At 39.2% G+C, this 15,184-nt stretch overlaps 1 protein-coding gene across 5 annotated transcripts in view; it reads left to right on the plus strand.

Moving 5' to 3' along the window:
• Nucleotides 1–15,184, plus strand: part of myh14 (myosin, heavy chain 14, non-muscle) — a 53,649-nt gene that overhangs the window by 25,118 nt on the left and 13,347 nt on the right. For 4 of the 5 annotated variants that reach the window (XM_041792820.1, XM_041792821.1, XM_041792822.1 and 1 more), the window contains exons 15-35: nt 2,590–2,763; nt 2,861–2,975; nt 3,291–3,359; nt 5,870–6,075; nt 6,181–6,302; nt 6,471–6,540; nt 6,622–6,782; nt 9,230–9,338; nt 9,612–9,743; nt 9,838–10,044; nt 10,219–10,356; nt 10,696–10,819; nt 11,030–11,201; nt 11,300–11,512; nt 11,597–11,741; nt 11,819–12,025; nt 12,176–12,280; nt 12,464–12,616; nt 14,543–14,791; nt 14,881–14,994; nt 15,081–15,179. In XM_041792820.1, coding sequence (XP_041648754.1) covers nt 2,590–2,763; nt 2,861–2,975; nt 3,291–3,359; nt 5,870–6,075; nt 6,181–6,302; nt 6,471–6,540; nt 6,622–6,782; nt 9,230–9,338; nt 9,612–9,743; nt 9,838–10,044; nt 10,219–10,356; nt 10,696–10,819; nt 11,030–11,201; nt 11,300–11,512; nt 11,597–11,741; nt 11,819–12,025; nt 12,176–12,280; nt 12,464–12,616; nt 14,543–14,791; nt 14,881–14,994; nt 15,081–15,179 — 3,084 coding nt within the window. The remainder of the gene's footprint in view (nt 1–2,589; nt 2,764–2,860; nt 2,976–3,290; nt 3,360–5,869; nt 6,076–6,180; nt 6,303–6,470; nt 6,541–6,621; nt 6,783–9,229; nt 9,339–9,611; nt 9,744–9,837; nt 10,045–10,218; nt 10,357–10,695; nt 10,820–11,029; nt 11,202–11,299; nt 11,513–11,596; nt 11,742–11,818; nt 12,026–12,175; nt 12,281–12,463; nt 12,617–14,542; nt 14,792–14,880; nt 14,995–15,080; nt 15,180–15,184) is intronic. The other variant, XM_041792823.1, reaches the window with a different exon arrangement.

Consider the following 15,184-nt stretch of genomic DNA (forward strand, 5'->3'; position numbering starts at 1 on the left):
AAGTACACTATTTGTTTTTCTAAAGAATTAGAATTAAGCAATATAACTTAGAGATACCACCTATTACTTGTAGCTAAACAAACTGTATATTAGAGTCTTTCTCTGGGTGGTGGTGTCTTTGAGTCGGAGCTGTAGTCTGTTATTATAGTTTTTTGTTTGTTTGTTTGTTTTTTTTAATAGAATAAGATTAGCAGAGTAACAGCTGCTCAGTTGCTCCCTCTGTTGACTAGCATCAGTATAGGTCAGGCCTGTCCAAACTACGGCTCGGCGGGGCCAAATGTTCATTTTTGATTGGCCCTCAGCAAATTCTTGATACAAAATTAAATATGGCCTACATTTGAATATTAACATTATGTGTGACCGTATTAAACTTTGTAGTTTCAGCACAAGGCCATGCTACAATGTTAATTCAGTAAACAAACATTTTGACAAAAATTTATGTACTCATTTTTTTCTGACTTAATTTCGACAACACTGTAAATAGTGGATACATTTGCAACCAAAATAATAGCAATATCTTTATTTATAACTCCCCTATGGATTACAGCAACAAAAAGCAGAACCAGTAACATTTCAGGGGCAGAGCCAGTGGTAGCTGGAGCCCAACAGGGCCCTCTGAAATCTGATTGGCCTCCCCAAAATCCTTCAGATTTTTTTGTCTGTTTGCCTTGTCAGTAGCGAACTAGCTTAAGACCTACTTAGTAACTTTACATATCTTAACCTACATTAGATTGGTTTTGTTCAAGTGTTGAACATATTTTGTTCAAGGTGAGGAGCATGAAAGTGGCCCCACCATCCTAATATATTACTGTATGTGGCCCTTAGTGGAAAAAGTTTGGACACCCCTGGTATATGTTATGAAAGAGACACAGGTTATTAAAACTCAAACAAATTTTGAACCATAAATTGTAGCCATTTACTTTTTCCAGTGACTCTATTCATGCCTTTGAATCCCTTATGGAAGCTTTTCTAGTAAGCCTTGAACTTGTTTGACTGTTCTGGGTCTTTAAAGATTAAATCCACACCAGTAAATCTGATATTCAGCATCTTTATTTAATCAATTTTTGATTGTTTCTACAGCTAGCATTGAATGCTAACTGCCATATTGTAACCCACAATGCTTTGTTAGGGGCTGACAACCAATGGAAGGCTGAACTGCCGTCACGTCATGCTATGTCTTACTGCTCAGCTAAAACTGTAAATCATGGTGGAAACAGCCTGAATAGCTCATAATGGAGAGAAAGAGAGACAGAGAGCCCGTGGTGTGGCCCTCTGTGTCACTATAGACAGGAATTGCTTTGAATAATGGCTCAAAAATTGCCAACACAGAAATACAAGGACTTTTTTTGTAAATATGTGTAACTTTTTCACTTTTTGGTCACTAAGAGATGGAGAACCAGTTTGTGCAGAAACATCTTTTTGTTATTGTTAACTGTGTGTCACACGTAAAAATATATATGTTTTAATTTCTATCTTTTACCTTTATTGTCCTATAACTTTTTATAATTCATGTGTACCACAGGGTAAGTGTTTTACTGGCCCTTTAAGACAATAAGTCCAGGCAAGACAAAATGGTTCAAAAATAGCTGAGAGCATGTCACATGAATATTTTTCAAAGCCAGAGTCAGTCATAATAGTTTGTTGTTAACAAATTAGCTTAATGGAGGAATATATAACAGACAAAATCTCAGTTTCTCTCTGACACTTAATAGTGATGTGATGTCTGTTAAGGAGGCAGTTAAAAGATTTTTTTATGTATACCACATGGTTGGGATCCTGTTTGAAAGCCTTTATTTATTGATTAATTAATTAATTTAGTTTTGGTACCATTTGATGAATCAGTGGGGTTAATCTTTTCTCTACAATGCTCTGCCTCAAGCACACCATACACTACAGACTCATGCTTGAAGGTGAAGCATAACTGTTTTAAGTTTTCGGTGTCAAACGGCCTAGCTGGTGAGCATGCTTCATTAAGATCATGATATGTTTTGGGGAGACCGGATATTTCAGAAAAAAATTAGCTGAGATTTTCATTGATTCAAAATGTAAGCAAGATTGGTGTAATATACCAGCACGAATATCAATCATGTCAAAACATTGCTAAATCTGGCCCATCCAATAAATCAAAAACACTGACAAAGAAGCTTCATACACTTGCTGGCTTCTCACCTAAAGCTAGGTTAAATCAATGAAAACATACGATTTTTGACAAGTTATTTACAATAAAAGTCAGCAGTTCTTCTGTTAAGTGCTTTTATTGTGAACAGCCACATCAGGATTCATGGTGTTCTTAATGGCAGCTTAACACAACTCAACAGGAGAGAAACCTAAAACCAGAGCTTAGTATGGCATATCACCAGTGCGATATGTTAGCCCATGCATCCCTGGGGTACCTTGACTTTCTCTTTGTACAATATAAAGAGACAGAAATTTGGTTTTCATACATATTTACAATCAGTGTGTAAATTGAGGACTGAAAAGAGAATAAGTCAAGACCTACACATGCAAACACCATCTGCTTTGATTCCTCCTGAATGATGAAGTCATGTTTCCCCTCAAAGTAAAATCTGTTTTACTCGTCCCTGTTAGACTCACCCGCCTGGTGTTCTGGCCCTGCTGGATGAAGAGTGCTGGTTCCCTCGGGCAACAGACCGCTCATTTGTAGAGAAACTCTCCGCTGAGCAAGGCAGCCATCCAAAATTCTTCCGATCAAAGCAGCCGCGTCATGAAGCTGACTTCTCCATCATTCACTATGCTGGAAAGGTATCCCATCGTTTCCTCTTTATCCTTTTCCATGTTTCCTAATTAAAGGTATCAAACCCCCAAATTCCCCTCTCATCCCTCTTTAATGCCTCTAAAGGTGGACTACAAGGCCGCTGATTGGCTGGTGAAGAACATGGATCCTCTTAATGACAACGTGGCCTCGCTTCTGCACCAGTCGTCTGATCATTTTGTGTCAGAGCTTTGGAAAGAGGGTGAGCCTGCTGTACAATACACATTTAACTCATGGAGATAATACATGTACATTATGAAAAATGGGGAAAATGACAAAAATGTGCTGTTGATAGCAACATTTTTTTCCTGTGACATGTAAATTATGAAGCATTGTACAGCAAAATGCCTAACATTATCTCTCTCTCCTTCTTCCTCTTTAACACTGCTACTCTGTCACCTCTCTGTTTTCTTTCACCTTGTTCTCTCCTCTTCTCTTCTTCCTCTCCACTTATTTGGTGCTCATTTTCCTCTCTTTCCTCTCACCCCTCTACCTCCCTTCTTCCTTCCTGCATCAGATATTCAAACTCTTCCTCGTGTGTACTTCTTTGACTCCTATGCCACAATACAGGCCAATGGCTCCGACAGTAGGTTTCTCTCCTCTCCTGCATGATGCACTCACAACCTTTGTATCGCCTCTGCTTGTTTTACTTTGTTTTCTGTCTGATTAGTTTTTGTTAGTTTTTTTTAGTTCATGTGTGTGATGTAGTGTCATTAGTTGCTCAGTCGCTCTCTCTTTGCTGTTTTACAGTGTTTTTTCTGCTTGTAGTGACAGTGCTGTGCTTTGTGATGTGACTTTTTCACCTTTTAAGAAGAATTTCAGCGTAGTTTTTGTAGAAATTCAACAGCATGCTCTAGATTAGTTCCACAGACCACATTCAGGATCACATGAGAGATGTGCTGCACAATAAGGAGTCCAAACATGCAGGCAGAAGTGTGATCCTGAATGAGGCCAAGAGATGCAACATAAAACAGCTTAAATCAGACTCAGAACCGGGGTTATTGGGAAGGAATTTTATTTACGCTACGGTTTGTCTTGGAGGTTTAGTTTTAACAATGAACACAAATGTAGAATAAAAAATATATCATGGCAACTTAAGGATGAGAAATTTCTTTATTGCATATTCCAAAAGGCGAACTTCCAAGTTATCCAAAATAAAACAAAAATTCCTCACAAACTGAACAAAAATTAACAAAAATGTACCTTTTTTTAATATTATCACTTACTTCAAAGAGACGGATAAAACTCATCCTTGAATGTGTGTTCACATGGCATTTTACATTAGTAAGCTGAGTTTCTCAACAGTAGGATCATTTTTTGATATCAGGACAAGTTATTGGAACACAACTGTGTAGCAATAGTGATGTGCTAGATAACAGAATATATTAATATGGGATTCATTTTGAATTAAAAGGAATTCTACAAATCAGAATCAGCTTTTTGTGTATGCTTACACAAACAAGGAATATAATTGGTTAGCTTTGCTCTCAATGTACAAGAATTAAACATTAAATATCAAAATTAAATAAATTTTGGATAAGATATGTACAAGCCCTAAAACTATATCACTTATAGTAATAAACTTGGTATAAAGCAGAAGAAATGGGAAAAATAATTAACATTTGTGTTAACGTAATCTTAATGTTTATATTTTATTTGTATTCCTATCTTTCCATACAAAATAATACGCTGTTCTAGCCAATCAGAATCGAGTAGCCACTGTGAAGTATTGTGCAGAACCTTTAGGCATGTTTGGGCAAAAAAGTTGGGGCTGATATAAGGCAAGAAGTGGCAAGTAAGCCAACTGAGGGAACAATCGGGCAGGAAGGGGGATTGACACAACCCACGTCATGCTCCGGAAGTCCTTGCATATAACCAGGGGAATGGGAAAATTATCTGTTGAAAAATACCAAAGTCCACACTTTTAGGGCGGAGTAAGGGTGGATGTGGCGAGTTAGCATGGCCTAGGGTCCTGCCTGAGCAGGTAGTAGAATTGCTGTGAGCTTCTCATGGTAGTCCTAAGGGCCCAAAACCACCGGCGGTCTCTGGGTGTATTTCCAGGGATGAAAAGGCCCTCACAAAAGAGATGCCGTTATGTTTGACCTTGGCTGAGTGCCACACGTGTCAACATATGTCGAGCTTGACTCTGACCGCCCTCCCCACACTCTCCAACCCCAGATTGTGGCACATTGAGCCACGTGATGAATCCTTAGGGCTCTACATGCCTAAATCTTATATACATAGCTGTACCACTTAAAACTAGCTACCTACTGCCTTTTAAGATTTAAATTTTCCATGAAAGATTAAGACTCAACATGACTCAGCTGCAAACTCTAAAGGGGCATCAAAAACTAGTCAGCCTGCATGCATGAAGTACAGCTATACTAAACTGAGTAATGTAATATGTTAAATATAATAGATCAATAACAAGGAAGAGAAATTCTGTTATAATTACTGATTATTATTATTATTATTTTCAAAGATATATTTTGTGATTTTTAAGAAATCCCAAAAGAAACAGGATTGAGAGATTGGGGAGAGACAGAAAGGCACCACAAGCTGTACCTAAACCTGGGCCATCTGCATACACAGGGCACCACCTAGCAAGAATTCTCTCCAACACACACGTCTCCTCTTTCTTTTTAAAAAACAAAAAGAAAGAGGAGGCAAGACAAGCACATTATTCAATGTAACAGTGAAAGAACTAAATAAATAATCTTAGTCACATGTTTTCTTCAGACAGACAATCTAGCTGTCATTCCTTGTCTAGACTTGTTCAAGGTTAAGCCAGAAAACCTGTTATGCACCTGCACTGTACTAAGGCCGAGTGTGTCATCAAGGCTGATTTGAGAAGGCAAATATACTTTTTAGATTTGCTCTGAAACCATATGATTGCGTCTCTAGTGAGCTTAAATCCATTGTTTTTCATCTGATATCATTGCTCCAAAGCTTGATTGCAGATGTAAAGGCAGGGCAAGAAATCCTAACACAGTGGCATTAGTGTGGCACAGAAATATAACCAGTCCAAATCGAGTCAAACTCAGCGTTGAACGTTGAAACTGTTGAAACTGACACCTCTTGTGTTTGTCCCTGCAGTGGACAGGATCATAGGTCTGGACCAGGTGTCATCAGGAGAGAGCAGCGGGCCTGTCACTTTCGGAGCTGCGGGTCTGAAAACAAAGAAAGGGATGTTCAGGACTGTCGGTCAGCTTTATAAAGAGTCTCTGACTAAGCTGATGGCCACGCTGAGGAACACAAACCCAAACTTCCTGCGCTGCATCATCCCCAACCACGAGAAGAGGGTGGGCTAGAGGGGACCAACTCATTTAATTTTTGACAGAAAATGAGGATGGAACCTCTTATTCTTTACTTTCTCATCCCATCATCTTCTTTTTTCTCTCTCTAAGGCGGGTAAGCTGGCTCCTCACCTGGTTTTGGATCAGCTGAGGTGTAACGGAGTCCTGGAGGGGATTCGTATCTGCAGACAAGGTTTCCCTAACCGCATCCCATTCCAGGAGTTCAGGCAGAGGTGTGTTTTTTGTGTGTGTATTTTGTGTGTGTACAACCCCCTTTCAAAGCCACCTGTTCTCCTCATCCCTCTCTCCCTCATGAACATACACTATAAACTACATCAAAGCTCAGTCTCTGGCACCAGCTAAAGAGACCTTTACACATCCTAACCTTATGTCTCTTCCAGATATGAGATCCTGACTCCCAATGCCATACCTCGCACCTTTATGGATGGCAAACAGGCATCAGAACTCATGGTATGTATCTTTAAGAAATAGCATGTTAAAATAACAGAAGTCTGCAGACCTCCTCTAACTGGATGTTGCTTCTGGGTTCAGATTAAAGCTTTGGAGCTGGATCACAACCTGTTCAGGGTGGGTCAGAGTAAAGTCTTCTTTAGAGCTGGAGTCTTGGCTCACCTGGAGGAAGAAAGAGACCTGAAGATCACGGACACCATCATACGCTTCCAGAGTGCAGCCAGAGGTTACCTCGCACGCAAGTAAGAGTTTGAAGTCAGAATAAACTTTAAACCAAAAAGGCATAATAAGGTTATGTTTAGTCTAAACTAGAGTTAACACAGGACCAGAATTTTGAGTTTTGATACCGTACTAGTTGAAATCAAACGATATTGAGTCCTGCAAGATACCACAGCAACAAAACTGGTGACCTTTTCATTTCCAAACTGCATATAAGAAAGGTTTACTGAACAAATTTGGCCTTCTGTTTATAGTAACAAAGGGTAAAAGATTTTCCCTACAAAAAATGTGTAGCGCCTACCTAAGATCAAATATTTCCGCCGAATTATCGATAATAACACAAACCTGAACCTGCCTTCATATCTACAGAGGTTTTGGTGTGTTTCTGACTTCCTGAGATGATCAGAAAGGAAAATTTTCTCTCCATATTGCTGCTTTTGTTTTTGCCACCAGCAATTGCTCTCATTTGCTGTGTACTTCCTCTCGCTGTAGGTTGAAAATACAACAGTATATCAGTTTTTCCTTTAAAATTTAGGTACTTATACTGCTATCACTCAACAAAAATCTAAAATATGATGGCTATTTGATCATTTTGAATGTAAAATGGTAGTAGAATTAAGTTTTTTCTTTATATTGGCACTATTTTGATAGCTATCTGATACAGTATTAATGGTCGGATAAAATAAGAATCAAGAACAGGATTTAGGGGACTTTCTGTGGATCAATCATGCATATGGAGGCAATTAAGATCATGTGATGAAGTGGTGGACTCAATTCTAATCATAAATGGTATTGTGAAGAGCAGTTTATGCAGATTATAGCTGTGGTTATAATAGGAAAAAAAGCACTATTAAAACAATGAAAAATTACTTTTTATTTGACAATCAAACCACTAAAATCCTTGCAAGGCTTATATACAATAAAATAGACCTCAAAGCAGGTGGAAATATGTTTACATAGATATTAATAAAAAATACAATGATAATGTATTGTTTAAAGCACCTGGTTTTAAAAAGTATGATAAGCTTAACAATCTGTGTAACTACGCTTTTTTCTATTTATGTTTTCACAGCAGTGTATTGTTATTCAAAATATTTCTTAAATGTAAATTGAAAAATTGACAGGACTTAACTTGAGCTTGTCAATCTATAATTGTTTTATGAAGCTTAAGCAAAAGCATTTAGTGATAGTTGAAGGAGGCAGTTTTGTATTTGCTCTTAAAGGAGCGTCAATTATTTAACTAAATAAGCCTCTTAGTGACTCAGCAGCTGCTAAAACATTGACAGGTATTTGGCACAGCTTATCGAAGGCTTTAAACAGCGTAAATAATTTATGTATTTGGAGTTATTTATGCATCACATTCCATAAATTATCATAATTCAAAGTCATCTAAATCAGTGGTTTTCAACCCTTTTTGTCCAAGGCACACCTCAGATCAAGCAGGAGCAGCACACTCTTCCTATGCCAATAAAGAAGGCAGAAAGAGAAGCAGCAAAATACCCAGAGCAGAGCGGGCATCAATGACAGCCAAATGACACTGATTAAGTCAGAAGCAGGATGAGGGAGGAGCTGGGTTGGAGGAGGGTTGCAAGAGCAGTGTGCAGAGAGAGCAGCAGAGTGTAGCTTGGCAAGAGCAGTTTAAATATGGCAGCAAGATAGTGATTAGCCAATAGCGTGTTTAGAGCGAAACAGCTGGATATCAGCTGGTGAGGGTGTAGGTGAGATCAGCCGATCTTAATCATGGCAGCACTTCACTCTGAGGCCTGCCTGAACTAACGCTATATGCTCGATTTTTGTGTATAGTTTTACTGAAAATGTATGGCTGTACAAATTTCCACAGATCATCTAGTCATCCAATGCCACACTGTTTGAGCACAACTGATCTAGACAATGCACATTCAACATTTAACAAGAAATCAGTTTTAAAAGTTTAGATACATTTTCTGAGTGTTTTGTTGATGACATGTTGTGTATGTATGTCATAATTTACTAATCTTCTAAAATGCAAACAGATAATGTTTTCTGTTGTAGTTAGAAGTAAGTGTGTTGGATATGCAAATATGCACCATTTAAAAGACAAGGTATGGCATATAGACAAGGGGACACATTTAGCACATTTAGGAAACAAGTAAAAACACAAGATGTAAATAATGAAAACAGAACAAGAGACATAAGAGAGCTACAATAAAATCAAGGCATCAGGCTCTTAAAATGAATATTGATTGGTGTGAATAAAAAAATGCTATGTGTAGTATAAGCAGACTAAATTTAAAGTGTCTTTACAGATAAAGTTATTTAATGGCAACTAGGACAAATGCTTTGCTTTCATATGTTAAGAGTAAAGTAAAGTAGCACAAATGCCTTTGCATCTGTTATTTTCTCTGTCTGAAAGGATGATGAACCACTTTCAATGAGATTTTCTAAACGCACATATGTATTCTAGTTGATTTCTCTGTTGTTTTTATTTCAGAGCCTTCTTGAAGAAACAGCAGCAGCTCAGCGCTCTGAGGGTGATGCAGAGGAACTGTGCTGCTTACCTCAAACTCAGGAACTGGCAGTGGTGGCGTCTGTTTACAAAGGTACTGTGACAACTTCACAACACAGACAGAAAATATGATATGGATACATGCAGGTACCTTCTGACAGACTGTTTTTTGAAGTGCTAATACTACCTAAACATATAAGGGTTGGCACAATTAAGATTGCGTCCCAATCAACAAAACTGAATCTGAGACAGCTGATTTATGTTTTCATATAAATTGTGTAAAATTAGGTCTGTTGACAGGACCTGCCGTGGACCTGAAACATAAAACAGATTAAAGCGCAGTGACTCATTCTCTTGTTTCTTTCAGGTGAAGCCCCTGCTGCAGGTGACCCGGCAAGATGAGGAGATCCAGGCTAGAGAATCCCAGCTCCAAAAGGCCAAAGACAATCTCACCCGAGTGGAGCAGGACTACACAGAGCTGAACCAGAAGCATGCTCAGGTAGAAAAAATTCCACTATCCATCCCTAATTTTCATTCTTATGTGAATCAGATCTTCACTTCTCCTTCTTCTCTCTTTTTTTATCATCTTTTAGCTGATGGAGGAGAAGGCGGTGCTGGCCGACCAGCTGCAGGCAGAGGCAGAGCTGTTTGCGGAGGCAGAGGAGATGAGAGCCAGGTTGGCAACTCGAAAACAGGAGCTGGAGGAGGTGCTGGGCGAGCTGGAGAGTCGGCTGGAGGAGGAGGAGGAGAGAGGGGTGCAGCTGACCAATGAGAAGAAGAAGATGCAGCAGAATATACAGGTGAAGAGGAAACAGTGACCTCTATAGAAATGTGTGAACAAAATAACAATGACTCATCATTTTTTTTCCCTTCCAGAATTGCTGAGTCACAAAATAGAAGGAACACTTATTTAAGGTTAAATCAAGCCTGTCTTTTACCTCACAGTTTATTTTCAATTCTTCTAACCTTGTTAGGACCTAGAAGAGCAGTTAGAGGAGGAAGAAAGTGCACGACAGCGCCTCCTGCTGGAGAAGGTGACTTTGGAAACCAAAGTGAAGAGTTTAGAAACAGATCTGATGAACACAGTGGAGCAGAGAGACCGACTAGGCAAGGTTGGTGTGACATTTGAAAATATCTTCTTTATTGTGGACTTTTGAAAAAGCATGAAATACAATTATCACAGTTAATGCTATGGAAGCCCATTTTGACCAAATAGAAAAGAAAAAATGTGGAAGTAAGGCAATCCTTGAAAAATAATCCTAAGTCGTAATAAGAGATACAAAGTCATAATTATGAGATATGACTTTTTATCTTGTAATTATGACTTAGGGTTTTTTTGGAACTGGGACCTGTAAATGAGTCCAGTGTAAACCCTTTAGTATGTATAAACATGTTTGGTATGTATGTTTTGTAGTTGTCTTAATGCTTTTTTGTTATTTTTCCCTGAACAGGAGAAGAAACACCTTGAGGAGCGTTTGAGTGAAGTGACTGATCAGCTCACTGAGGAAGAAGAGAAAACCAAAAGTCTTAACAAACTAAAGAACAAACAGGAAGCTGTCATTGCTGACCTTGAGGGTAAATCCTAATATTTTTTCTCTGAAAATCTATAAATGTTTATGTTGTGATCATTCCTTTTGATTTGGAAATGTATGCATTGAAACTGTTATTACTGAACTTCTGAGTTTATGCCAATGTGTATATTTTTTTTGTAGCAAGTTTAGATATAAGCTTTTTGCTGTAAAATTGCTTTTATCTGTAATTGGATTCTGCTTCTGTTGTGTGCAGAGCGCCTGAAGCGTGAGGAGCAGGGACGCCTGGAGCAGGAGAAGTGGAAGAGGAGGATGGAGAATGAGTCTGTGGAGGCCCAGGAGCAGCTGTCAGATCTGGGCATGCTGATGTCTGAGCTGAGGGGCAGTCTGTCTCAGAAAGAGAAGGAAATCACCACCCTGCAGGGCCGGTGGGACAAGACAAAATAATGCAGACAAAGAAACAGATTTTTAGGTATGACAGTGATTTTTCACACTACACTCCTTTTATTCCTTCTGTTTCTGCCAGATTGGAGGAAGAGGGAGCACGTCGTACAGAAGCTCAGAGATCTCTGAGAGAGGCCATGTCCCAGGTGTCAGAGCTGAAGGAGGAGGTGGATAATGAACGTGGGATGAGGGAAAGAGCAGAGAAACAGAGGCGGGACCTTGGGGAGGAGCTGGAGGCTTTGAGGACTGAGCTGGAGGACACTCTGGACACCACAGCTGCCCAGCAGGAGCTCAGGCAAATAAACTTAAAATTTAAGTTTGAGAAAATGATGGTATAATATTCTTAGCAACCCTTTGAGCTCATAGTCCCTCTACACAGGTCTCGACGTGAGGCAGAGTTACACGACCTCCAGCGATGTGTTGAAGAGGAAACTCGCCGTCATGAGAGCCAGTTATCAGAACTGAGAGTCAAACACAGTGCTGCCATAGATGGCCTTCAGGAACAGCTGGACAACAGCAAGAGGGTAAGAGGGGCTGCTACATTAAAAAACCAAATCTACCATGTATACATGCACAGCCGCTCATCCATATTCTCTTTCAGGCACGTCAGTCTCTAGAGAAGGCCAAAGCCATGCTGGAGGAGGAGAGACAAAATTTGACCTCTGAGCTTAAGAGCCTCCAAGGAAATCGTACCGAGAGTGAGAGAGGAAGAAAAAGGGCGGAGGGTCAGCTACAGGAGCTCAATGCCCGACTAGCTCAGGCTGACAGAGAGAGGGAGGAGAGGGAGGAGCGGGTGCACAAACTGCAGGTGCTTACTGATGCAAACACTCAGAAACTAAAGCTCTATCTTGTTTTTTTTTTTGTCATTTGCTTTTTCAGAAAAATTATTTAACTTTGTTTCATTTTGAACTTCTGCAGTAAAAACTTCCTACATTTTTTTTTTTTTTTTTTTTTTCAGTGTGAGATTGAGTCGATCTCCGGCAGTGCGTCAAACTCTGAAACCAAATCACTTCGGCTCCAAAAAGAGGTCAGCAGCCTGGAGAGCCAGCTGAACGATGCAAAGGTAACATAATGTGACACTGACAGGCAATTTTCTCACTTTCTCCTATAATTAAGAAAATGCTGAGTCATCTTAAAAAAAACGTTCTCTTAATGAACTGGCTCCAGTCCTGACTCAGAAACACCCACATATGCTTAGACTCTGACAGAGCATTGGTTGACACTTTTGTGTTTTCTTGTCTCACAGGAGCAGCTGCAGGATGAAACCCGTCAGAAGATGGCTCTCAGCTCAAGGGTGCGAGCTCTGGAGGAAGAGAAGAACGGGCTGATGGAAAGACTGGAGGAGGAGGAGGAGAGGGTTAAAGAGTTGAATAGGCAGATTCAGACTCACACCCAGCAGGTAAATCTTAGCCACAACGTTTTATACATAAGTACATAAGTGCTGACCTTTGTAATAAATAGATTCTAATGCAGATCATGATTAATAGTAGAAATATGTTTATGGTGTATGATACATCATATATATATATCATATCATATATATTATATATATATACATATATATTATATCATATATATATATATCATATATATCATACCTCTTTTCTAACTTTCAGTTAGTCCCCCTTGGTGTAAATTAAACATCTGGGCCAAGCTTTAGTCAAACTATAGCATGGATCATCACCAGAGGAGGTTTTTGACCCTGTATGAACCGGCTTTAAATAGCCTTTATTAAAAATTGTATGTTTTAGTGAGTATCTCTTCAACATCAGTACAGCTGTGTGCTTCCATGGCCTTATGTGGAAATCTGTGGGTGAAGATACCAGTTGAGGGGCAGGTATTATTATAACAACTTATAGTGAATCACAAGGACATGAGACCACAAACAAAGGACTGGGTTGGCTAATTTCTCGTTTTTTGGGTCAGTTATACCCTGGAAACTCAAATAATTGTGTAAAATATTTTCATATGATGCACCACATTCATTACAAAATAGAAAAACAGAGTTAGATTAGTCATTTGGTTCACTTAAGTATCATATTTAATGCTTCATACGTCACAGCGATTGCTGATTGTTGTTTATTGTAAAGTCTACAACAGATTTGAATAATGCTGTAAAATTTTCTAAACTTTGTTAATTCTTGATACCACATTTTAACACTCTCTATATACCTGAAACTGCCAGCAGTCAAATGTACCCATTTTTCAAGTGCATTGATTTTTATTTTGAGAACTGATCAAGAGTGGATTCATTGTGAACAGCTGATCAGCTACAGAAAGAAAGAAATAGAAGTTTTAAGTTTTTTAATTTTATTATTGTGTCATACATACAGTCATATGCCCAGCCCACATGGGCTTACATGACACCAAGATTTTAGACAAAACCAGGATCAGAGTGCATGCTGGTTCTCTCATCATTATAGAACAGAAAGGAAGATGAAGACAGACTAAAAATTAGTTAATTAGTTAGATAAAGTATCTTGTCTTCTTTTCCAGCCTTTTAAGACAAAATTAGCAAGTTTAAACACATCAAACTCAAACAGCCATTCCAATTTTTGCTCATCAAGCAACTGCGGGGTTTCAGGATTTTGACAAGTCATTTCATGAAGCAATACTTCTCTTGTGTCATCATATTTGATACAATGCAAAATAAAATGAGATTCACTATCTGTTTCTCCTGAATCACAGGACTCACAGAGTCTGTTTTCTCTGGGGATATTTTTTAATCGACCGATCTCGATAGCCAGATGAAGAATTCCAGGCCTTAACTGTTCTAGCAAGGATCTTTGGCCTCTAGATAGTCAAAATGTAACGTACAGTTCAGGCATAAATGTGTTTTTCATCAGCACATACGTACTTAGTTTTGGTCTGGACAGAAGATTTTAAAGTCTCAATCTGGGCCTCAGCATACTGAAGTGTGGAAATGGCTGGTGTATAAAATGACTTGCAGCAGGACGAAATACACTTTCTGCTCCAATCTGCCCTTTTTGAACACACACATTGTGTGTGTTTTCCTCTGACTGTTTTATTCAAAGTGTTTAGAGATTCTTTTGTTCTTCTTTAAAATTTGTGGTCTCTTTTTGGTCATGTATTAGATAAAGTTAAAATTGTCAGGCTGTAGACAGTAAAATAATAGTGTAATTTAGACAACGTGCCATTTTCTTGGTTATCTAAATAAGGAATTACCTAATAGTGTCTTAGACTTATTTTTATGAACCTGATATAAAAACAGTTAACAATTTCATATGTCATATGATTCTTACTAGCATCAATTCAAAGTTTAAAAATCTGGTATTGTGACAACCTTTTTTATGAACCCTCTTAGCTTGGAGAGCTCCGTAAGCAGTCGGAGGAGGTGAACACTGCAGTTGAAGCAGGGGAGGAGGTGCGCAGAAAGCTTCAGAGAGAGCTGGACAGCACCATGCAGAGGGAGAAGCAGAAGGAGGAGGAGAAGGACAGGGTAGAAAGGCAGAGGGAGCGACTGCGTGAGGAGATAGAGGACATGACGCTCGCCCTGCAAAGAGAGCGACAGAACTGCATGGCCCTGGAGAAGAGGCAGAAGAAGTTTGACCAGGTTACAACATTGTTTTTCTAAATACTCTTTATTATAAATACTTATGAAATGTCTTGTAATTCAAGTTAAACTTTTTCTCTACCCCTCAGTGTCTGGCAGAGGAGAAGGCGGTGAGTGCTCGGCTGGCAGAGGAGAGGGACAGAGCAGAGGCAGACAGCCGAGAGAAGGAAACAAGATATCTGTCACTTTGCCGAGCCCTGCAGGTAAACTTGCTGAGAGCAGGCATAATAAGAGTCTTTGTGTGTCTGTGATTATTTTGACGAATGTTTTCCTGTGTTTCTGTGTGTAGGAGGCTCAAGACCTGAGGGAAGAGTTCGAGAGGGCCAACAAGCAGCTCCGTTTGGAGATGGAGCAGCTTGTGAACCAGCAGGATGACGTTGGCAAAAATGTAAG

This window comes from Cheilinus undulatus, linkage group 8 (genome assembly GCF_018320785.1).
Source record: "Cheilinus undulatus linkage group 8, ASM1832078v1, whole genome shotgun sequence".
In the NCBI taxonomy this organism is placed as follows: domain Eukaryota; kingdom Metazoa; phylum Chordata; class Actinopteri; order Labriformes; family Labridae; genus Cheilinus; species Cheilinus undulatus.